We start from the raw sequence: 25036 nt of genomic DNA, 5'->3' as shown, positions 1-25036 counted from the left end.
TACCTCCATCTTTGGTCAAGTCTGATCTAACTTCTTGTACTTCTTCAAACAGATTTTAGAGAGAGAGAGAGAGAGAGAGAGAGAGAGAGAGAGAGTCTGACTACATAAAAAGACTTTTATCAAGGTATAAAGGGATCCAAACTCAATTCAACTTCTTCAAACAGATTTTAGAGAGAGAGAGAGAGAGAGAGAGAGAGAGAGAGTGTCTGACTACATAAAATAAAAAGACTTTTATCAAGGTATAAAGGGATCCAAACTCAATTCAAAAGCAACAGGACCAGAAAGTGGGGAAGCGATCGTAAAAGGGAGGAGAGACCGGCTCTTCCTTGAAGTTCCACCTCTCTCTCGTCAAGGCCACTAGAGCGAAACCTATGAAACCATTATAATAGGTTCTGGTTTTACAGCATCGTAGTGCACAACTTCAGCTAGCCTAGCCATGGCATGCTCCTGCAGCAGCAGCTCCTTCAGAGCTTCTCTTCTTCCAGAGCGTCCTCGTTGCCTGCGTCTGCTTCTTCTCCTGCCTCATTCTCCTTTCGTCATCTTCAAACCCAGCTTTCTTCATTGTCGTCGTCGACCAACAAGCACGCCGGTCTGCGCTGGGACTGCGAGAAGATCACAAAGCAGGCCTCTTGTGTCGCTGTGACAGCTAGGCAAGGGAATTATGATGCCCCAAGGAAGAATACAAGCCAAAGAGGGGGTGGGGGTGGTCGCAATGCAAGTCTAGCCGCGAAGGAGGATAAGACTGGCAGGAAAGGAGGCAGTAGTGGTAACAGAAATTCTAAACAGTATAATGATTACTCAAACCCTAGGTCGAACAATAGCAGCTCGAACCCCAAGTTCCAGAACAACAGCTCTAGCTCGAACCCTAAGTTCCAGAGCAACAGCTCTAGCAATCGAAGAGGACAGAAGTTGGTTGTTGTCGAAGTAAAGGATGGAAGGGAGTATGAAGAAGAGGGTACCGTCAGAACGTCTAGGTCATACAACAAATCCAACTACAACAACAATGCAAACACTTTGCCATACAGTGCAAAAAAAGTGACTAGTAGATCATCCAAGTTTAGTGATGACGAGGAAGAGGGTGAAAGCGAAGGTGAATTTGATTTTGATGAAGATGCTGATCTTGCTTCTGAGGTTATCCTACTTTTACATGCTTGGAAAAGTCCCGTCATTTCACATATTCCAGCTTTTGTCAGATGTCATTTGTAAAGGAATGTTGATATACCACTATGATTAGTTATTTATTTGCAGTAGTATCTGTTGAGTGGATCGGGCAGATTCCTTTCAGGAAGTTTTCAAGAGTCATGATATTAACAATTTTGGTTATGATTAGGCTTGTTTGTAAGCAACTGGCCTTGTGGTTTTGAATACAAACTTTGAGTGCAAAACTCAGCTGAAGGTTAGTAGAAGAAGCCTCTCTGAGACTTAGTGATAAAATTGGATTTCGAGGTGCAAGTCGAGTAGAGGGTGGAAGTTTTTGTTTTTCTGATCTTTCCCAGTAAAATCCCGTTCAATGACTACTATTGACACCATATCGTAATGTATGTTATGTTGTCCATGTAAGTAGTTGTCGTTGCTAGTTGGGGATAGTCACATATATTCCTGGCAGTTATACGGATGAGTGTTTTAAAGGTTCTAGGGTGCACATTCACAATCAGCAATTGAGACTTATATTATTTGATATTTCAGGTAGACTCTCAAACTAAGCTGCCTCTGGATTGCTTGATACGGCGAGTTTTTTCTAGCTCAGAAGGCAATGCTTTATCCATGCCCCACAGTGCTGGCTCATTGTCATCTTTTCATTTAGGCTCTACTGTGTAATTTTCATAAATATTTATGTGCAGGCCGTTGCAACTCCTCAAGCTTGATGATGGCGAGGTTTTGAAGGAGGTGCACATTATTAGCTTTTACTGTTGAGTTTAATTGGTTTTAAAAAAGAGTATCAGAGTGTCTCTCTCTGTAAGGTACATTCTGTACCAGCTTTTGGGTAAGCTATTCAATCACGAACTAGGCTGAGTCTTATTTTGAGATTTTTTCATAGTTGCAGGTCTCAGATGAGGAGCTGGAGGATATTTGTTTGAGCTTGCAAAACAGCGTTTGCATCTTGTTCGCAGCGGGTATGTGTATTAAATTAAGTGATGTGGTGTTTCTCCCTAAGTAGCAGCTCCATTGATAGTTTCGGTTTTAATGTTTTTGTGGTGGTAGTACAAGGCTTCTAGTCATTGATACGTAGTGTGGGAAGATATGGGGTAGGCTCTTTGAGACTTGAGTGCTTTGTCTAACTCTGGCATGATACAAGATCAAACGATCACATGGACACACGGGTCTCCCGTAAATAGTGGTCGAGGTCAAGTAGGGCACAAAAGTGGCCTCGACTCTTGAAAACGCTGCAAATGTGTAAAGAAGTAAAGTGGCCCAAGTTGCAAAAAGTGGATCGAAGAGAGACCAAACATACGGCCCATCTAGCCAAGGTATAGGTCACCTAGCTCGAACATGAACGTTTTTGTGTACGTGTCACGTGCACATGGGCTCAATGTGCCTCACAAACGTTGAAACCGGCCCGTAGTGGGGCGGTGGGCTTTGGCTTTCACCCAAAATTCTTTACTTTACTTTAGACACACAGAGAAACTTCACGAATAAGCTTGTGACTGGAATTCAACACTTCAAGACAAACCACAGCCTCGCAGCTATAGCGCTACCAAGCAGACAACGACACCCTGTTGGCCCCAAAGACTGGCGCCCCTTTCGGTATTTCTTTATTCTTATTATACTTGAGAAAAACCTGGAAACTTCCACAAGATATCCCACTTTTATCGGGCTGAAATTCCTCTACTCCAACCCGATTTCGGCAACATAACCACAGTAGAAGTCTCCACGGACAAAATCCCAAGCAAACATAAACTTTCCATGCACTTTAGAGCTCTTTGCAAAACCTGGCGAGAAATTGCAGCTCGCTGAATTCTCTGTTTTGCGCTCCGATCCGCGTGCCGATCACTTTTGTGGGTAGCCCTCGAGCTCTCGCACCTGAAGGTCACTTGCCCCTTGAATTAGACGAGAATCCTCGCGGAAAATCTCTTTAAATTGTCCTGTACAAGAATCCAATGCTTTCCCGAGGCTCCCCTGACAAAATAAACGATCCGAACCCTTGCACCTACCCCTCACCAAGCTGTCCAAACCTGTCCATGGCTGTAATTGCAGGTTTTTGACCCAATTTCGCTAGCATAACGGCGCAAATATCCCTGTAGGTCAAAAGTACACATCAAGGACTCTTTCCCTTGTGGTAAGGAAGCTTTTCAGTGAGTTGCAGGTCAATTTCAGCATGCTGTAATTTTCTGTTTTGCCACTTTTAGGTGCCTACTGCCTTGTACATGCATCCCAAGGCCTTTCCGAGGCTCCCCTGACGATTCCCTACAGTTTAGGTGCGAAACCCTAAACCTGCAGAAAAACACAGCAGGCTGTAATTCTCTGTTTTGGACTGTTTCAAGCGGAGTGAGCAGGCCTACGCGTCTCAGGTGCTCCCGCACGCAATGGGACAGTTCCCCTGTAAATCAGACGAGTTTTCACGCGAGAAAACTCTCCGTTTTCGCATTCCTTCGCGATGGAACTGTGCGTACTTGAAGGGGATTAGCAATTAGCTAATCCGGTTCCTGTACAGAAGGCTCTTGCCTTGGCAAACGCGCATAAAACCCCCAGAACTATACATGGTCATCTGAGTAGCCCAACTAGTGGGGCATTACCATATGTGCAAAGGGGGGAGAGAGAGATGCGCGAGAGAAAATCACCACGCTACATAGAGCAAGGGAGAAGGAAAGCTTTCCATTAAAGCTGTGAGCATCTGCACCCACCACTCACACACTGTAGCACACACAATGAAGCAAAAATCAGCCCCCACTCTCAAATTGAGTGCCCCTTGCTCATGCAGATCTGCCAGATCAGCCTGGAGCCGCCATGTGTCCAATTTGCCTCTATTGAGTTAATTCCCTAGTACCCACCAACTTATAAGTGTCGCGAGGGCCTAAATGACTTTGAGCTGAGCCTAGACACCCTTTCACTGCTCGGAATCCCGATTAGCCCGACCAACTCGTGGTGACTTGCCTTCCCGACTGCGGGTGAAACTCTCGGCCATTAGCCGTTTCACACTGGCCACACAATGTCCGGTCATTTGCAACTTAAAAAAGAGGGTCCCAAAAATTAAACAAAAATCATCGGAAAGAAACCAACAACTCAAGTTAGCAATTGCCACGTCCTCGTGACAAACGTGCTACTCCTTCCAAAGCTAATTCTTAGACTAGGAAAACCCATTCATTTTTGTTTGGTACCTTATTCAACATGTTCGTTGCGAGATTTGCATAGCGAAAGAGATTGATTAGAGTAGCTACGACCTTGTGACAACCTACTAATGGGACATCCGCAGATGCGGCACTTTCTGACAAGGCAAGGTGTCCCTTCTCGAGCTGACAACCTTGGAGGCCCAGCGTGATTGCTATATCTTGGGGCTACCATCACTACTACAAGAACATTGTGTTCGGAATTTGTTTGAAATGCATGGTATTTGTTTTAAACATGGTATGTGTTTTAAACTTGTCTTGGTGGCGATTTGAATTGTTTGACTCCGGTTTTAATACTGGTTTCAATGATTGGTGATTTACTCTCGAGTGGAGTAGTGCGAAATGCTGTTTGATAGTGTTTGAACCTCGGAACGAGGTATACGGGATGTCTGGGGAGGGATTTGTTGTATGCTTGAAAACCTCGGAAAGGCGGAGATGAGATGTCTAGGGAGCGTTTTGTTGTACGTTGGAAAACCTCCGAACGATGGAGACAGGATGTCTGGGGAGCGTTTAGTTGTATGTTTGAATCCTCCAAGCGACGCAAGTTGCGATCTGGGTAGCGTTTGGTTGTACGAGTCTTCTGAGCTCATGGCTTGTACCTTTTTAGGTTATTTGCGTGGGGAGTGATGAGGTAATTGTTGAGTTTGTATCGGGGAAGTGCTTAGCGTCACTGTTCGTTGTTTCTTGTAACATGCTTATGTGAGCATTTGTGTTGCATTGTGATGTGCCAACCATTGAATATTCCTAATTGCCTTGTTATGTAGTTTTAGTGCATCGAGACAACCGTTCAAGATCAATGGGTTTGGGTGTGATGGCTAATTTTGCTACGTTGGAATATCAAGCGCTCCAATTTGGAATGAGAAAACTGATTGTCCCTCGGAAATTTTTGAGCAAACTTGAGTTTTGCGGATATACGGTAATTGCGGACGATTACTCTTCTCCAAAAAGGGAGGATGTCACAAATTGTTGATGTGTCAAGCCTCTAAAGACCCGAGCTGACTTGCAGTTCTTGAGACGCAGTAGCAGAGGAAGTAGAAGCAGGAGAAGAAGTTTTACCAACTAACTAAGTCTTGCCTAGTTGCCTAATTCTTAAAGAAAGAAGAGTTCCCACTAACTTATGGGACCTCGTGCGATAAGGCCCAAGTGACTAGGGTTAAAATAAAGCAAGAGACACACACACACAAAAAAAAACATTGCGTGGAGAATTGTGACGTGATACTTTGTTGTACGGATGCTCCGCAATTTGCACTGCTGGATTGATGATGTGGCAATTGTATGGGTGTCTGCGAATTTAGAGTTGGATGCTTTTCATGTAATTGCTTTTAGGCCAAGGGTCTTTAAATATGTGGCAAGGGTTCACTATCTGACATGCTTCTGCATGAAGGTGCAGATACGTGACGCCGCTGTTATACTGAGTCCAAACAATATAAAGAAATACCGAAAGGGGCGCCAAGGTATGGGGCTAGTGTTCTCTTGGGATGGAACTCCGCCTCTCCGCTTCTCTCGTGTCATGCATCTCTTTCAATTCAATTGTTATTGAAGTGCTTAAAAGTCTGCTCAATCTGTTCTTTTCCGTCGGCACGTGGTGTCCTCCCATTACAGATTCTACACACAGTGATCAACTAAATGAGAAATAGTGCCAGGGGTGTCATTCGGGGGTTAGGAATCTCTTAGAGGAATTGTCTCTCTCTAGCGTCTTTCACAATTCAAAAGTGAGCTTTTTTCGAATTCTATTTCGATTGTGTTTATGTCTTTGTCAGCATGTGTCCCATGGCACATGGTGCTGGCCGATTATAGTGGGATTAAGCTCAGTAATTTTCTTTTTTGTAAGCAAACCCTATTATAGATTCAAACCTTGGAAACAAAACCGTCATCTTGTAAAGAAAAGTAGAAGATAATAAAGCGACATGTGGATGCAGGGAAGGGGGAGGAATCTTTTTGTGACAATGTCAAAGAGAGAGAATGAGAAGAAGCGAGGGGTTGCTACAAAGAATTATATGTTCCTTTTAAAAAATATGTATGATAGTAGATGATGAGAGAAGCGGAGGTCATTCGACTCTTTTTTGATAGATTTGAGAAACGTGATGAAAGAGCTTTCTGGCCCTTGAAAGAGGGGCATATAAGCATTCTTGAAGGATATAAGGTCAACTTATATAGATTAGTCAATAAGTATTTGTATTGCAATAGGTTGAATAATTATTTGAGAATTTGTTTGTTTTCTTGTTTGAACTATCTTGGTTCATGACACATGGTCTATCGACCTGCCTTATATGGTCTCCGGACCCGCGAAAGTGGTCTAGAAGATAACTGTGGCCAAGTGGTCATGACTCAACGGGTTGATGCCATTTCTTGATCTGTTTCGATGGTTTAATGTCATTCCAAGTAGTGTCACATGCCTATTTTGTCCTGTTGAAACAAAACAAAACATGAAACACCTGTTTCGATGGTTGAATGTCATTCCAGGTAATGTCACATGTCAAGTCCGAGTCGAATTTTTCCATGCGCGCATGTGTGGCCGCCCTTGAGAAGACAAGTCCGATTTGAATTTAGCCAACCAGCCAACCGACCTGCCGTTTTTCGACCACTTTCCGGCCGCCGTCCGGCCATAAAATCCTGGCGAAAAGGGAATGATTTTTCTTCATGGACGATGGCTTCTCCTCATAACGGGGGCCTTACAAATGTGTGTTTTTAACACAAAAAATTACAAGGGGTAAATGAAGTGCCATACTTAACACTATCGATTTCTTTGATAAATGTGCATGTGTGTACTCTTCATGTCCGTCTATGAATTCTTGACAAGTTGCTTATGCTCCATATTAATTATGCTTGAAATATGGAGCCTTCAGAAAGACGAGAAGAGTGTATAAGAGGACTCAAATCTATTCTATCAAGTGTTGGTCTACATGGGGGTGTAGTTGAGTTATCAAAGGACAAGAAGGAATCTGGAAGTACATAGGATCGTCTTAATAAAACCCCTGAAACAAAACGAAACATGAAACATCTAAAACATTTCTAAGGATAAGGTGAAGAAACAATTATGTAAGGTTTTATTACAAACTTTTGGGTTTAGTTTTAGAATGCCTAACTTATTTCTTGAAAAAACACATGACGTCGTGTTTCCTTTCATTTCCACATGTGAGAGCTACAACAAAGGCATCAAGACTCGTGAGGACTCCTCTTTCTCTTACAGCTAGAGTAAACTTTCTAACATACCTGCTCACATATCTTAAAACTAAAAAGGACTTGTGGCTTGTTACAACTTTATTTATTGCACATTCACCGTCTGTTGCCTATAGCTTACCATTAAGCTGTATGGTTCTAACTTTAGAATGCAGTGATCTTTACAGTTAATGTTATTGGTTGTATCTTGTGATTGTATGGGTGTTTATGCCTAAGATGTAATAGACTTGGACACCCCAAGTCTGGATCTGGCACGACACATGAGAGAGAATCACCTTAAACAATTCCCACTTAAATCACAATTCAATTGAGTTGACATGGCCCGTCGTAGTTCCGCGCCTAGAGAGAGATGGGCCCCAAAGACTGGCGCCCGTTTTGGTATTTCTTTTTGTATTAATAATTGAGCAAAGTACAACTGTCCTTGGGTTGCCTTTGCTTACCGGCTCGTCAACACAAAAAGTGGGCCAAAGAGAGCACAAGGGGCCTTAGCCCATTGCATGTGCTTTTTCAAAAGCTGCTTCTGTGACAAGAAGTAGCGTATACTCTGGTTATCTATAAAGATTGTGAAATCGGCTCCGAGTAAATAATGTCGCCATTGTGTAAGAGAATGGATTACGCGTAGAAGCTGATGACGTGGCACCTGTAGGGAATTCCGCATTTTGCCCTGGCCTGTTGACGTGGCAGATTGTATGGATTTTTGCGTTTCACTCTGGTTGCTGACGTGACAGAGCTGTACGGATTCCTGCTTTTGCGCTGGCAACTTTTGATCGCTTGCTTTTGAAGACTAGTTGCTTTTGAGTTTGATGCTTTTTATGTTACTGCTTTTCAGGGCCAAGGGCCTTTAAATATGGCCAAGGGCTCATTCTCTGGCATGCTTTAGTATGAAGGTGCACAGGGGGAGTACTGGCATTGTATTGAGTTCAAGTAATATAAAGAAATACCGAAAGGGGCGCCAAGGTTTGGGGCCAATACTCTCTGGGGTAGAACTTCGCCACTCCCCGTGTCGTCTCTCTCTTTCGATTCAGTTGTTATTGAAGTGCTTAAAGTTGTTCAGTCTGTTTTTTTCTATTGGCACGAGGTGCCCATCTCGTGACAGTGGTATCAAAGTTTCAGGTGTGTGCTTCTCTGAAAGCATACCAATTCTACCAAAGAGCAGACAGAGTATACCGGCACTTCCAAAGTCTAGTGGAATTTTATTTGAAGTATCTTCGGGATTCGACCCGGACTTATTAGGCTCTCCCACCCTTTGTACATCGCGCATCGGGCACGCTTCCGTCTTCATCTCTCTGTCTTACCGGGCATAAGCCATAAAGATCACTTGTAAGAGAAGGATCCAAGGTTTGTTTGGAGTAGTAGTTTTTCTCACATGCAGTGCCATGCAATGGTGGAAGTCTATAGCTACCAAGCCGCACACTCCAAGGACTTGGCAAGCTTTCAAGAAAATTTTTGCCCGAAGTTATTTGGTTTCTCACATCTTCCTTCAGACTGCAACTTCTGGCAGAGTGGGGTATCTTGAAATGCTTGCCATGGAAACCCTAGCAGATTATAACTCGAGTTGTAGCTGTCTCTTCTCGAGTTGATAACCTTGGAGGTCCGGTGCGATTGCTATGTCTTGGGACTACCATCATCGTCAGAGGAACACTGTCTGTCCCAGAGTTGATGGACCATCCTGTGGTTGGCTACGACCTTATGGAAGGAACCTAACCCTAATTTTTGGTGCAGGTCTCAGGATAGAAAGTCAGTCGACTTTTCGAGCTCGAGTGATGTCGAGATTGCTTTTTATGTTTCAGTTCTGTTTGAGAACTTGTTTGGTGATCCTGTTTGGAATTTGTTTGAAATGGATGGCATCTGTTTAGAACCTGTCTTGGTGCCGATTTGAATTGTTTGACTCTGGTTTTAATACTGGTTTCAATGATTGGTCATTTTTACTCCCGGGTGGAGTACTGAGAAATGATGTTTGAGAATGCTTGTTCATACTCATGGCCCGGACCCTTGTGGTTATTTGCGGGGGGAGTATTGAAATGTTTGAAAAGTGCTAATTTTTTTACTCATGGCCCGGACCTGGATGGTTATTTACGGGGGGAGTATTAAGAGCAGTGGTTACTCTCAGCACCTCCAAACGACGCAGGTTGTGGTATGGGGGGCGTCTGGTTGTTAAAGGCCTCTGTCTCTCCCGGCCTGGACCTTTTTAGGTTATGCGGGAGGAGTGATGAGGGAGTCATTGAATATCTCCCGGCCCGGGCCTGTTAGGTTACGCGAGAGGAGTGTTTATCGACGGCTTTATGTTTCTATGTCTTGTAACATGCATATGTGAGTACTTGTGTTGCATTGTGATGTGCCAACCACTGAATATTTCTTATTGGATGAGATACTTCTGGGAAACTTTTTTTGTATGTGTGTGTGTGTGGGTTGCTTTACTTTAGGCCCATCAGACGGGAACCTTAAGTTGGTTGGAACTTCTTCAGCTGCGTCTGTTGCTTCTCTTAGGGTTTAGGCCCCTCTGCCAGGATTTGCAAGTTGGCTCCTTTCTTCAGGGGTTTGACATGTTAGCAATTTGTGACATCTGATGCTTTTAGGACCTGGGGTGTCACAAGTTTGTGATGTGGCAATACTCAACTTGTGAAGAATGGCCGAATGAACCATAGGGTTAAAGTTTAAAAAAACTCCCTAGAGAACTTGTAGGACATGATTGAGGGGCCTAAACCCTATGAAATGAAGACTTAAAAGTGATTGGCCAGCAACATAAAAGGCGGGCAAGTGTTGACGTGGTAGTCAACAGCGTTAAACATGGGCCCAATGCTGACATGGCAGCCATGAGCGCAAAACGCGGAGTTGCCAGTCAAATTTTACGCCAAGCTTTTGGGGCCAATAGCCTTTGAGGCAATAGCTTTCGGATATAGTGCTTTTGGGGGTCTATTTTTGGCAACCCTTGTATTGTTTATAAGGGCCCCTTGGGCCATCTTCAAAGAGCATTTGCACGCACAGTCTCGGAGAGTTGGACCCTCGGGGAGTTTAGCTTTGTGAAGCAATAATAAAGAAATGCTGAAAGGGGCATCAACCTTTGGGGCCAGTGCATTTGGGGACGGAACTCCTCCGTTTTTTGTCGTCTCTTCTCTTTTCTCTTCCTCTAGTCAAGTTTAGTTCAGTTATTTGCAATTTTTGCTTGTGTGTTGCTCTTGATTAGAGCTTCAAGCGTGTGCTTTTCTAAGCATAGCGGTCCTACCAAAGAGCAGACAAAGCAAACTGGCATTGTCAAAGTCTATTTGAAGTATCTTCGTGTCTTGGCCTTGGACTTATTAGCCACTACCACCCTTACTTCATTGCGCATCGGGCGCGCTCCTGTGTCATCGCTCTGTCTTACAGGGCATAAAGCCATAAAGATCACTTGTAGAGAAGGATCAATTTTTTTTTTCGAGCTGCAGATTTTCTTAGAGGCAGTGCCATGTAATTGTGGATGTCTATAGCTACCAAGCTGCACACTCCAAGGACTTGGCAAGCTTTTAAGAAAATTTTTGCTCAATGTTGTATGGTTTTTGGTAGCTTCTGGCAGAGTAGGATACCCCGAAATGCTCTTGTTTCATCGCTCTGTCTTACAGGGCATAAAGCTATAAAGATCACTTGCAGAGAAGGATAATTTTTTTTTCCGAGTTGCCGATTTTCTCAGAGGCAGTGCCATGTAATTGTGGATGTCTATAACTACCAAGCCGTACACTCCAAGGACTTGGCAAGCTTTTAAGAAAATTTTTACCCGAAGTTATATGGTTTTTGGTAGCTTCTAGCAGAGTAGGGTATCCTGAAATGCTTGCCACAGAAACCCTAGCAGAATACGACTTCAAATTTTGGACACCTCGCAACAGGTATCTCTTCTCAAGTTGATAACCTTGGAGGTCCAATGTGATTGGTATATCTTGCAGCTACCATCACCGCCATAGGAACACTGTCTGTCAAGGTTTGTTTCGACTATTCAAGCGCCTATGGACCATGTTGCTGTCGGCTACGACCTTATGGAATGAACCTAACCCTAAATTTTGGTGTAGGTTTCAAGATGGAAAGTCAGTCGACTTTTCGAGCTCGACTGATGTTGAGATTGCTTTTTAAGTTTGAGTTCTGTTTGAGAACTTGCTTGGTGATTCCGTTTGGAATTTGTTTGAAATGGATGGTATCTGCTTTGAAGCAGATTTGAATTGTTTGCCTCTGGTTTTAATATTAGTTTCAATGATTGGTCATTTTTACTCTCGTGTGGAGTACTGAGAAATGATGTTTGAGAATACTTGTTTATACTCATTGCCCAGACCCTTGTCGTTATCTGCGGGGGGAGTATTGAAATGTTTGAAAAGTGTTGTTTTTTTACTCATGGCTCAGACTTGGATGATTATTTACGGGGGGAGTATTAAGAAGTATGAGCAATGGTTACTCTCAGAACCTCCTAACGACCAAGGTTGCGGTCTAGAGGGCGTTTGGTTGTATAAGGCCTCTATATTTCCCGGCTTGGACCTTTTTAGGTTATGCGGGAGGAGTGTTCATTGGTGGCTTTATGTTTCTATGTCTTGTAACATGCATATGTGAGCATTTGTGTTGCATTGTGATGTGTCAACCACTGATTATTCTACTTTGGATGAGATACTTCTGGGAAGTCAATGACCCAGGATATTAAGAGTTCCGATCTGGAATGAGACTCCTTATTGGATGAGATTCTTTTGGGAAGCCACGGACCCAAGAAATCAAGAGTTCTGATTTGAAATGAGAAAATCGATTGTCCCTTGCATTTTCCCTCGGAATGACCCTGGGAAATTTTTGAGCTAACTTGAGTAGTTTTGCAGGTATGCTGTAATCGCGGACGATTACTTTCTTTCAAGAAGGGGGATGTCACAAACTGCTGACGTGTCAAGTCACTGAAGAACGAAGCCAACGTTCAAATCCCGGCCGGGGGGCTTGAACCCTAAGAGAAGCAACGGAAGCAATAGACGAAGTTCCAACCACCTTAAGGTTCCCATGGGATGGGTCCTAAAGTAAAGCAACCCACACATACAGACACAAAAAAAGTGTAGAAGCTGATAATGTGGCATCTTGCATGGAATTCCGCATTTTTGTGTTGGCTTGTTGACGTGGCAGATTGTACGAGTTTTCACGTTTTACGTTGGCTGCTGACGTGGCAGAGCTGTACGGATTCTTGCTTTTGTAATGGCAGCTTTTGAGCACCTGCTTTTGGATCAGTTGCTTTTGAGTTTTAAAGATTTTCATGTAAGTGCTTGTTATGGCCAAGGGCCTTTAAATATGAGCCAAGGGCTCATTCTCTGACACCTTCAGTGTGAAGGTGCAGGGATTGGAGTACCGGCGTTGTATTGAGTTCAAGCAATATAAAGAAATAGCAAAAGGGGCACCAACGTTTGATGCCAACACTCTTTGGGGTGGAATTTCGCCACTCTGTGTCGCGTGTGCTCTCTCTCTTTCAGTTCAGTTGTTATTTGAAGTGCTTAAAGTTGTTGAGTCTATTCTTTCTCGTTGGCACGTGGTGCCCATCCTGTGACATGATGACTGACCGGCCTCCTTGAGTGGCTCGCTCTTCGTGGAGAGTACCTGTAGGACAACTCCTGCATGCGTTGGTGCCTCAACGCCTCTTGCTCTAACTCCATAGCTGCCCGCTTTTCTTCGGCCGCTATGCCTTGAGCCTTGGGTGCTTGCTTACGCTCGAGCTCCATAGCTGCCCTTCTTTCTTTAGCCCCTATGCGATGAGCTTCACGTGCTTGCTCACACTCAAGCTCCATAGCTGCCCTTCGTTCTTCACGATCTCTATCCATGGACACGTTGAGCCTCTTGTTGTAGCATCATCTCCATCATTGACTTGACCAAAGTCTCCATAGGGCTTGGTACAATCCATGGCGTAGATGGGGATGGGGGAGGCATAGTCACAAAGGGACGGGTCTCAGGGACGTGACGGGTCTCAAGGACGGAGATGTGGATGTGGCAAAACAAGGAACGTGTCAAGGGACGCATTGTAAAAAATACTTGTTCTATACTAGACAACACTAAGAGCACAAGATTGCAAAGAAAAAGTAAGGTTTGCACTCATAAATACCAAAATATGACATGCGGTAAGAAACACGACGAACACGCGCTGCACATGTTGACATGATGATCAATCATCATACTCCAAGGGAAAAAAATTCTTTAAGGGTGATTCTGGGCTTATCTTGGATTCATCTAGGTATACTCAAAGAGAAAAAATAATGATGTACAATGAAGAGTGGATTAGTAGAGTCTAGTGGGCAACTTTGGCATATAGCTCAAGACTTTGAAAAGCCTAGAGAAAAGGTGTGCGTTCCCATGTCCGTGTCCCACCTCTATGTGTCACCGGGGACCCGCGTCCCCTCTGTGTCTCATGTGAGGGACCCGTCTGCGTCGCGTCGTCCTCCCGTCCCATCCCGTGGCTACGCGTCCTCGTTCCGTCCCTACCAAAAAGGGCCACATCCTCGGGTCCCCTTTTTCTATGGGGGGAGGATCGGGGAACAATGCTCCTGGTGTAGGGACTTCTGTTTCTCCAATTCCACTCTCATCACCTTCACGCAAAGTATCCATTCCGCTTTTGGTGATGACCATGCACTGAGTTCTTGGGTTCTTTGCTTGCAATCTGCGTTTAAGAAGGCTTTTCTCTTACCCAAGCTCAACTCCTTCCTGCGGGTACCTCTCGGCGGCCTTGCCCTCACACCAAGGTTTCTTTTTCCCACCTCACGTCGATTGGCCTATGGCGAAGTGCAAGGTCCGCTCTCAATTAGTGGAAAAGAGGAACGAGCGGAGGCTGGGCAAGCCCTTCTTTTTCTGGGCTACCTGCCATTCTTAAAAAACACAGATTAGGGATCGATATTTGACAGGCCCAAGTGGTTTTGGGGTATGTACGATCACAATAAGCAAAGAAATTTCCTGTGGTTCAAACACTGCCAAAGAGCTCTGATGTAATGTGCAGCGGAAGTGAATGATGGTGTAAGCTTAGGATGAGTGATCAATGGGTGCTCAAGGTTCCTTTTACTTAGAGTGAAAACGCTGGCTGATCTGAGGACTGAAAGCTGAAAACGCTGTCTTGGCCGTGATGGAAAGGTGACGGCGAGGAGGGTAAGGCTGATCTGCTAGGCTACTGCGGCGGGAAGCCGAGGGAATCAAAAGTGCTGCTACTGGCTGAAAATGCTGAAGCCAAAAACGTTGATGCTCATGGGAAAAACGCTGATGCTGCTGATGATCCTAGGTACTTGGTACTGCTTAGTTCTTGAGAGGCTCCTTCACTGCTCCTCTGCCTTCTACTCGTGCCCAAAAGAATTCTTTATTGGTCCCTTAGCCATTTGCCCTACCTACATTCCAACAAGGGTAAATGAATAGTCACTTATTAATAAAATGCCTTCTAAGAGGTGGTTCACATGCAGTTTGGGAAAATGAGTTCGTGCGTTTGAAAATGCTTATGCTAGGTATTGGGTACTGATTGTAAGGTGCAGCGGAAGTGAATGTTGAACTTTGCTGAAGATGAGTACTCCGAACTGTGCTCAAGGGTTTCTTTTACTTACGGAAGGGAGAGCCTTCCGTTCCTTTAGTGAGAGAGTGCAATGGACACAAACAAAGTTGTGAGCACTGTGAATGAAGGTACTGAGATTGAGAGAGAGAGAGAGAGAGAGAGAGAGAGAGAGAGAGAGAGAGAGAGAGAGAGAGAAGAATACGACACCAAACCCTCCTCCGAAGGCCCCACTCTCTATGGCGAGAGCGGTCTACTATTGATTGCACAAATCTCTACAATGCTTGGACTTGCCGACTTCCAACACAAAAACATGAACATACCGATTCCATGTGAAGTGACTGGAAAAATTCTAGTCTTCTGTAAAGACTGTACATGCAATGTAGATGAACATAGAGACGGAGTGTCAAACCGTTCATCAAACACACGCAAACAATGGGATCGAATCTTGACTTTCTAATCTAAATCAATCAAGTGTGGCAAATCACAATGGAAATGCTGATACTTGATGCTCAATCTTTCTTGTGCTCTTTTTGAGAGTGTGCCATACCAAGGAAGAGACATGGAATGTGAATTCCTTGGGTGCAAACATTTCATCTTTTCATGAACAATCCGCATACATCCGTGCTCATTCATGAGTGAATCGTGCTCATTGTACAATATGTTTGCTTATGAAAAGGGATCACATAAAGACGGTGACTAAAATACAGGAAAGCATCACGAATGAAACACTTGAACAATACGTGCTGACTAATCATTCGTACACAGAATACTTCCTGTGGGGGATCTTTGGAACTCGACTCAAGAGCCAAGATCGGTTCTTTGTGATCGAGGTTCGTCGTGATCGATCAAATCTGCAATGAGGTTAGCTTCACTAGAAAAAGTATCAACTAAACCATCTTTCTTGTAAACAATCACATCGTGATCATACAAATCATCATGCTCGTGAGAACTCACATCTTGATCATGCAAATCATCATGCTTATCCTTATCATGCAAAGCATTATCATGCAAATCATCATGCTTATCATTATCATTCAAATCATCATGCAATTCTTCATGTGTGTCATGCTTTGGAGAAGAAGAGACGGAGAGAGGCTCCTTCTCTTGATTCTGTTCAAATTGTGCCTGCACAATAGAAAAGAGTTGCAAGAACTCTTTCATGTGTTGGTCGCTCTTTTCTTTTCTTGCTTTGTTCTCGCGATCAAATTCTGGTTGTCTTGCTTTGTTCTCTCGATCAAATTTGGCTTGTCTTTCTTTGGCTTCCAAGCGTGCTTGCTCGTGCTCATGCTTTATATGGCTGCCATTCTTTCTTCGTATTCACGATCTATGGTTGCCCTTCTTTCTTCAGCCGCCAAGCGCGCTTGCTCACGCTCACGCTCAACAGCTGCCTATCTTTCTTCGCGTTATAACTTCCTGTCCATAAACAACTACTTCAACTCCTCCATAGGAGCTAGTGCAATCCTTGGCGTAGATGGGGAAGGGGGAGGGTTGGAAAAACCTCCTGGTGGGGAAAATTCTTCTTCACCACCCTCATGCTCATCACCTCCATGCGAAGTATCCATGTCGCCTTGGGTAATGACCATCCACTGAAGTCTTGGGTTCTTAAGTTCACGAGGAACTTGGGTTCTTGTGGGTTTGGGGTTCTTGAGGGTCTTGGGGGTCTTGAGGGTCTTGGCTTCTTGGGTTCTTGAGTCCTTGAGGTTTTTCTTTAGCTTGCAATCTGTGTTAGAGAAGGATCTTCTCTTCACTTGAGTTCTTCTCTTTCCCGCGGGCGCACCCCTTGGCGGCCTTGCGCTCACACCAAGGTTGCTTTTTCCCACCTCACGTCGATTGGCCAGTCGCAAAGTGCACGGTCCGCTCTCAATGAGTGAAAAGAGGCACAAGGGGAGACTGGACAAGTCCTTCTTTCTTGGGTTTCCTGTCACTCTTCAAAAACACGATTAGGAATCGACACGCCCAAGAGGACTTGGGTTACGTGCGACCGCAACAAGTAATTTTTTTTTTTTGTGGTTCTTGTGGTTCTTTCCTCGAGTGATACAGAACACTGCCAAAGCTCTGATACCAATGTAAGGTGCAACGGAATTGAATGTTGAACTTTGCTCAAGATGAGTGCTCCGAACTGTGCTCAAGGGTTCCTTTTACTTATGGAAGGGAGAGCCTTCCGTTCCTTTAGTGAGAGAGTGCAATGGACACAAACAAAGTGGTGAACACTGTGAATGAAGGTAGTGAGACTGAGAGATAGAGAGACAAGAATACGACACCAGAATGTTGTCAAACCCTCCTCCGAAGGCCCCCCTCTCTAGAGCGGTCTACTATTGATTGCACAAATCTCTGCAATGCTTGGACTTGCTGACGATGTCGACAATGATGAGACAGACTGAAATCTGAAAATGCTAAGGGCTGAAATCTGCAAATCTTTATTTGCTGAATTCTGACTCTATGTCGGTGACGATGTGGATGGCGACGATGTGACGACGACGCGCTGAAAACGCAGATGCTGAAATCTGCGTTTTCCGGGCTGAATCTGCGAACTTCTATGGATCTGACCGTGCGGCGAGGATCTGCTGCGGGAAGGTGAGATCTGCGAGGTTCGGGGGTTCTACTGCGGAGTCTATGCTGAAAACTGAAAATGTTGGTCTTCTTGTTGATTCTGTCGCGATGGAATTGCAAAACGCCGAGGCTAATCTACAAACCAAAAACGCTAGGGCTGAAAGCTGTCTGCTGCAAGGACTCTGCTAACGCTAGGGCTGATCTGTTGTCTGTTGTGGAATTTGCTAACGCTAGGGCTGATCTGCTGTGTCGTGTTGTCGACGGGCTGATCTGCTGTGCAAAAACGCCAGGCTGTTGTCTTGTTGAAAAACGCTAGGCATGCATCTGCAAAACGCTAGGTCTTCCGTCTTGGGGGTCTTGTTGAGAAGTTGCCTGATGAACATAGGCTTCTTGCTGCCTCTTCTGCCAAAAAGTGCTTGCGCTGGGTTTTCTTATATACTTGCATGCTAAATTTGCCCTACGTAATTCCCAACAAAACTCACTTAAAATTAATAAGTGAAAAATGTCAAAAATAGGTCTATGCACTGTAAAAATGCTCCTAATGGGTTCTGATGGAAATCTGATAATCATGCTGTGTGCAACTAGAGGATATGCATCTAATCTAAGTGTCTAGACATGCACGGTCTGCGAACAGACTCACAAAAGTGCCAGATCAATTCCTATTCTAGACTTGACTGGACTGAAGTGAACCCTTGTCATGAAGTAGCTTGTCCGCGTACACATAGGGTTAGATGTGTCACGTGACACTGATGCTAGTGATCGTGGGTTGTGCAATCAGAGGGTATGGAGCTACTCTTAAGTGCTTGGACATGCAGGTCTTGCGTACATGCTCACAAAGGTGCCATAGCACTTCCTAGGCTACCTAAACCCTAGAAGGAGTTACAGCTTGTCCACATGCACATAGGGTTGGATGTGCACATGACATCCACTCAGGAGAAGATATTTTTAGCGGTTATTCATGCCTTGGAGCCTGAAGGTTTGGCACCATTACCTCTTTGGTGTCCACTTCGCGGTATGGATGAACCACCATTCTTTGAAATATCTTTATGATCAGCCTTACCTTCGTGATCAATAGGCAATGTGGGCCGAACTCATGCAAGAGTTCGATTTCAAGACACGCTACCGTAAGGGTTCCTACCAATATGGTAGCGGATGCCCTTAGTAGGACCTTTGAGGTAAATACTCTTTTCATTTGTTGAAATTTCGACTGACTTCTATCTTTCTCTCACGGGGCGTTGCCAAAACGTCACTTTGGTGCAATCTGGCAAGGAATCCAAGAGGGAATACGTAACCCCGGAAAGCTATGGCAGTCCGGATGCCCTTGAGTGGCTATGGAGAGAAAGGTAGCAGAGAAGTATTCCATTGGTAATGGACTACTTTTCAAGCAATGCAAAGTGTGTGCGCTCGTCGGTGAGGATATTCACAAACAAATTTTGTTCGAGTGTCGTATTGCACCAAGTGCAAGACACCCGGGCATACACCGTACTCCGGAAAGCTATGGCGGTCCGGACGCCCCTGAGTGGCTACGGAGAGAAAGGTAGCAGAGAAGTATTCCATTCGTAATGGACTACTTTTCAAGCAATGCAAAGTGTGTGCTCGTCGATGAGGATATTCGCAAACAAATTTTGTTAGAGTGTCGTATTGCACCAAGTTTAAGACACCCTGGCATACAATGTACTTTGGCCTTGGTAGGCGGGTATTTCTATTGGCCGCACATGAAAGCTTTCATTAAAAAGTATGTGCGAGAATGTCCGCAATGTCAACTCAACAAAGCTGAACATAAAAAACGTGCTAGGTTGCTACATCCTTTGCAAATTCTGGATAGCAAGTGGACAAGCATTTGTATAGATTTGTAGTTGGATTACCCCGAACCAATCGTGGTCACGTTGCCTTTTGGGTCGTCGTCGATGGACTCACAAAGATGGTGCGATTTATTTCTACACCTTCCACCGTAAAGAGCCATAAGTTAGCTGTCACAAACTGGTGACGTGGTTGCTCAGTACACACACACACCCGCCCTGTTGGTCCCGGGAAATGACGTGGCTTGCTGTACGGACTGAATGCTGATGTGGCTTGCTGTACCGAACTGTTGACGTGGCTTGCTGTACGGACAACTCTAGAAAACGCGGTGCCATTCGCGGGCAGGTAACCACGAAGCAGGGCGTACGGACAACAGACTTGGGACAACTTTTGGCTACGCAAAATGGAAGGTTGAAATCTACGCAAAAAGGCCTGCTTTATTTCACGCAAGGCAATAGAGAGAGAGCCTTTGCTTTAATTCTGTGAGAGGCTAGCGTTTAAAAATTTACAGCTTTTGATTTTTAAAGCTTTTGGGCTCTGCTTTTGGCATCCCTTGTAAACCCTTTAAATAAGTGGGCAGACCTCCCACTCCTCAGAGCATTTGGATGCAGAGTCTGAGAGTGAGAGCCTCCCACTCTCTTGTACTTTTGCAACAGATTACTACAAAAAGAAATACCGAAAGGGGCGCCAGTCTTTGGGGCCAATATCTCTAGGCACGGAACTCCGCCGGGTCAGTGCCGAATCAATTATGAACTGTGAACTGTTTTGAAGTGTATTCTTGTGGTGTCGCGGTAGAATCTTGACTTGGAGTGTCCAAGTCTGTTACAGCGGTATCAGAGCACGATTGATTTCTCTTCCACGGGAAATCCGATCCTTTTTACGCGGCACTTATGGCTTCAGACAGAGATCAATTGACTTCCTCTGCATCCGGAGATGCGGGAAGAGATCACAACGAGGATTCACGCAAGGAGTACGGCTCGCCTCGGTCTACTCAGGTGGAGATCGAAGAGATGGAGCGTCAATGATTGATCGGCGATGCAAGAAAGATGATGCTAAATTTTGCGAAAGACCCGAAATTTGCAAAATTTATGAGTCAGTCCTCCTTCGACGAGGTGCATGAATAGTGGCGGCAGACCACAGAACCGCCCCTCGAACCGACACTGAAGAAACCTCCTTCTCCAAGGATGTACACAGAGCAAGAATTAGAAGAGGTGGTTGATGCACGAATTGCTCAGCTTTTTGACGTGCAAAACAAAGCAAAAAAGCACGACAAAAAGTAGAATAAAGGCATTGACTTCCCGGGTTATTTGGGTCGTCACTCTACATTTGCATCGGCAAGAAAGCAAAAGAAGCGTGTTCGATTGAAGGAGTACCAATTCTTTTTCTTCTTCTTCTTCTGAGAGTTCTTCTAGCTCCTCTGACTGGAAGAAGACAAAAAAGGCAAAAAGTGAAGCAAAAAGAAAAGCTTTGGAAAGAGCAAGACATAGCTTTCTCAGGAGGGCGTTACTCAGAGCACTCCAAGATTCAGAGGGCTGTCTCTTACTTCAAGGGAAATGCTCGAACCTGGTGGTCCACGCTTTTATTAAACAAGACAGCGCCAGTCAAATGGCTGAAATTTAAAAGGCTTTTTATTTCTTCTTGGCTGACTCGAGAGTATGAACGCGACATATGAACTGCTTGGAACCATCTTCGGATGACCAAGAAGGATACAATGGACGCTTATTGCGAGAGATTCTGTGTAAGGTGCAGCGGAATGAATGTTGAACTTTGCTAAAGATGAGTGCTCCGAACTGTGCTCAAGGTTCCTTTTTTTCTTATGGAAGGAAGAGCCTTCCATTCTTTAATGAGAGAGTGCAATGGACACAAACAAAAGTGAATGGACACTGTGTGTGATAGTGTATGAGACTGAGAGATAGAGAGAGAAGAGAATACGACACTAGAGACGTAAAACCTTCCTCCGAAGGCCCCACTCTCGATGGCGAGAGTGGTCTACTATTGATTGCACAATCTGGTACAAGTGTAGGTGGATGCTTAACCGATGCAAGTCTAATGGGCTGTGTTGATGTCGACGGTGGTGACGACGGGACTGAGTCGATGGCTGAAAACTGTGACTGCTGAATGCTGGCCTTGCCGCTGTTTTATGGCTGAATAAAAACGCTGCCTGCTGCTGTAGGAAACGCTGCCTTACTGCTGTAAATTATCGCCCTCTGCTGCCTTGAAAAACGCTGAAGATGCTGGCCCTCTTGAACTCCAAAAACGCTGATGCTTCTGGTCTTCAAAGCGCTACTCCGCTGCTCCTTTATCGCTGACTGTAGGCCTGAAAACCCACCAGGTCGAAGGGCTGAAAAACGCTGGCTTTAAATGCTGAAAACGCTGGACTCTCCTTGGGGAAAACGCCAGGCTGAAGTAAAACGTTGAAGTGATGGTGGTTCTTGCTTGAGAGGGGGGAAGAGACGCCTGCTGCAATGCTTTGCCTGTTGCACTTCTTCCTGCTCTGCTAGAAAAGCTAGCGCTAGGTTTTCCTTATATATTATCTTACCCAACTTGCCCTACTCAGTTCCCAACAAAAGTCAAATAAAATCATAAGCGAAAATTGTCAAAAATAGAAAAAATAGGTTTAATACACTGGAAAATACTCCTGATGGATTCTGATGGTAATGCTGATGATCATGTTGTGTGCAACCAGAGGATTTACATCTACTCTTAAGTGCCTAGGCATGCACGGTCTGCGAACAGACTCACAAAAGTGCCACAACACTTCCTAAGCTAGACTAACTGGATTGATTGAACCCTTGTCATGTTGTAGCTTGTCCACGGACACATAGGGTTGGATGTGTCACGTGACATCCTCTCCTTTTTAAAGCGAGGTACTGGTACCAAGCTGTATGGCGTCGAGGGAGATCGCCAACAGGGTCTGGAATCTTGGAAAGGACTCTTTGCCGGCCCACTCTGATGTGTGGGTTGTGCGATACTTGAACTCTAAAGACAACAAGCAATTTCAACAATGGCAATGATCGTATTTTCCTTCAAGAAGCTCCTCTCTAACAGCATGGAAGTCGAAGAGCAGAACCGTTCAGGCAAGTGAAGTCTACCTAAAGTAAATACCAACTAGATCTATAAACATCAAAAGGTATTTACCCTATTTGCTCATACTTTGTTCCATGAAACCCATGGAAAATTAACTGTAAAAGACCGTGACGTTGACAATCATGTCATACATCGTTCCAAGAACTTGAAGAGTTTCGAGCAAAGGTTCTTAGTAAAGGACATCAATTTGTACATATAGGTTATATAGCTATTGGTATAGTACCCTTGTTTAGACAAGGATTAAGTGTATCTTGTATCGGTGCTCTCTTAGATACTGGACATAGAAACCTACAAGATCAAACCATTAGCATAATTCAGGATAGTCTATCTAATGTCCCATTTACATCGAGTGTTATCCTAACTTTCTTGTTAGCCTAGCAAATTGTTATTTCAGTGAGATAGTATCTCTGTTAATTAAAACCAATGGGCTAGATTTGAAATATCAATCTGATCATTTACAAATAGCCTATCAAATGATAGTTAGAACTGTCAATACATGTCTCCTGTCAGTCTATAATTCTGGATGAAAGCATGTCCGATTAGAAACAACCGAAAAGCTAATATAATATTGATACCAGCAAGTAGTTCCTTTTGAATAGAGTGATACCTTGTTTCTGTATCACTAAATCTTTCTGATACCCATCGGCAAATAATAGTATCGTCATTTTGAATTTCACAAAGGATTCCTTCCCAAGCTTCTTCGGAAGCATCTGAATAAACAACTAGGGGCTTATCTGTTAGGATCTTCAGTGGGGGCAGATTTAAACAAACGTGCTTGATTGTTTGCACTGCAAGGGTTAGCCGGTCATGCCAGAAGAAATTCTTGGAGCTGTCCAACTCTTTGAAAATTAGTAAGTCTTTAGCGAGTTGAGGATATTGCGGAGGAATCCACTGTAAGCAACCCATAAAAGATTGCAATTCTTTTCGATTGGACAACTGATCAGGATATTGACTTATTTTCTGCAATACATGCTCTTGCATCTTAATTTTGTCTGCAAAAAATTCGACTCCTAAAAAGGATACTTTTACTTGACAGATTTCTATTTTCTTCAAGCTAAGTACCAATCCTGTATTCTTTAATTTTGCAATAAAATCTGTCAAATGCTAGACATGACTTTTAAAATCTTTTGAATATATCAAGATGTGCTCAATGTAAAGTAACATAAATTGCGTGCAATCTGCAAAAATACGTTCGATCCTTCCCTGACATAGAGAAGGGGCTGTCTTGAGTCCCATTGGCAAGACATTCCATTGGAACATACTTTGGGGAACTACAAAACTTGTCTTTGCCCTATATTCTGGTCGAATCTTGAACTGCCAGAAACCACTTTTTAGATTAAACTTAGAAAACATTTGGCAATCCTTGATTCTGTGTAACAGATCATCTTTCAGAGGTAAAGGGAATCTTTTGTGTTCCAGCCAATCATTGATAGGTTTGTAATTGATTACAAGCCTCTTTTTACCTCTTTTTTGCTCAGCATGATTGTTGAGGTAAAATGCTTAGCAGGCATAAGGATTGTTTGATGGTGAGATCAATTCATCCTGCATCATTTGATCTATTTTCTGTTTTGCATAAATGTGAATCTTCTAAAGATATGCCAAGACGAGTGGCTTTCAAATCTTTAGGCTTTGGTTCACCTGGTAGTGAATTCCAGTATTCTTCGCGATCCCAGAAAGCCAGTGGATTGTCGCTGGTATGCTTTATTAACTGTTCTTCACATTTCTGCAGCTCTAAACACCATTTCTTCTTCTCTTGCTCAAACCAGCTTAAGGTACTTGAGGTCTTTGGCGGGATTTGGTAATTTCGGCATAACTCTTCCACAAGAAAATTTCCGCGTTGTTTTGTTGGAATAGTATAGGGAAGAGAGTGCCAAGTAAAGAAAATGGCACATGTTGGTTGAATAGCCCACAGAGTGAGCTTCGAAATTACATCAGCCCCAATAGACAAGTCAGTATTGGGATGCGGGTGTAAGTACAATGTAACCTCGGCTTTAAGGTTAGCCATCTCTATTCTACAATGGACAATCTGATTGATTTGTCCTCGAGAATTATTAGCATAGGAAACTGGGATACCATGTTGTAACTTTTGTTGGAGATATGGAGGCACGAGTTCTTGATTGAGGTAAGACAATGCTGAACCTATATCCCAAAGAGCATCTACCCGAAAGGAGGGATAGTTGGGCAATTTAATCCGAATCTCTGAAAAATAAGAGACATTTTCTGTCTCATTGAAAGGGATTATCTGACAGGCATTTGCTGTTTGCTCTGGCTTGCATTCTGATAGTGGTTCTGTAGCTCATTCATAGCTGCTTTGTCTATTAGATATTGAATTTCTTCGTGATATTGATCCACTTTAGCTTCAATAGCAGCTAATTGTGATTGAGTATTAAGCACTTATATGTGCAGTTGCTCAATACGATTGTTAACCTGATCCAATGCTGAGAACATGGCTTGGATTGCTTTTGCTTGGTGTTCCTCAACACAATGTCTATCCTGTTTTCCTGTTGCTGACTTACTCGGTTTCTGAGAAGTAATAGGAGTCTGCAATGTAGTAGACTCAGGTTGACGACTAGCAGGAGTTAGAGGTGTCCCTGAA

The 25036-nt window shown here is 44.0% G+C and overlaps 1 protein-coding gene across 2 annotated transcripts in view; it reads left to right on the top strand.

Annotated features, from left to right (window-relative positions):
* The first annotated feature begins 312 nt into the window (after positions 1–312).
* LOC147461385 (uncharacterized) overlaps positions 313–25036 on the top strand; it is a 31208-nt gene continuing 6484 nt past the window's right edge. The window contains exons 1-4 of one of the 2 annotated variants that reach the window (XR_015187587.1): positions 313–1131; positions 1687–1750; positions 1842–1887; positions 2039–2114. Coding sequence is in view for 1 of the 2 variants with exons in the window: in XM_086508955.1 (XP_086365081.1) it covers positions 442–1131; positions 1743–1750; positions 1842–1887; positions 2039–2158 (864 nt within the window). In the remaining variant the exon portion in view is untranslated. Of the gene's footprint in view, positions 1132–1686; positions 1751–1841; positions 1888–2038; positions 2174–25036 lie in introns of those variants that run through there. The other variant, XM_086508955.1, reaches the window with a different exon arrangement.

This window comes from Adiantum capillus-veneris, chromosome 3, assembly GCF_014529385.1.
Source record: "Adiantum capillus-veneris isolate H3 chromosome 3, ASM1452938v2, whole genome shotgun sequence".
NCBI lineage: Eukaryota > Viridiplantae > Streptophyta > Polypodiopsida > Polypodiales > Pteridaceae > Adiantum > Adiantum capillus-veneris.
Note: the sequence above shows the minus strand (reverse complement) of the source record. Positions and strands in the feature narration are given on the sequence as shown.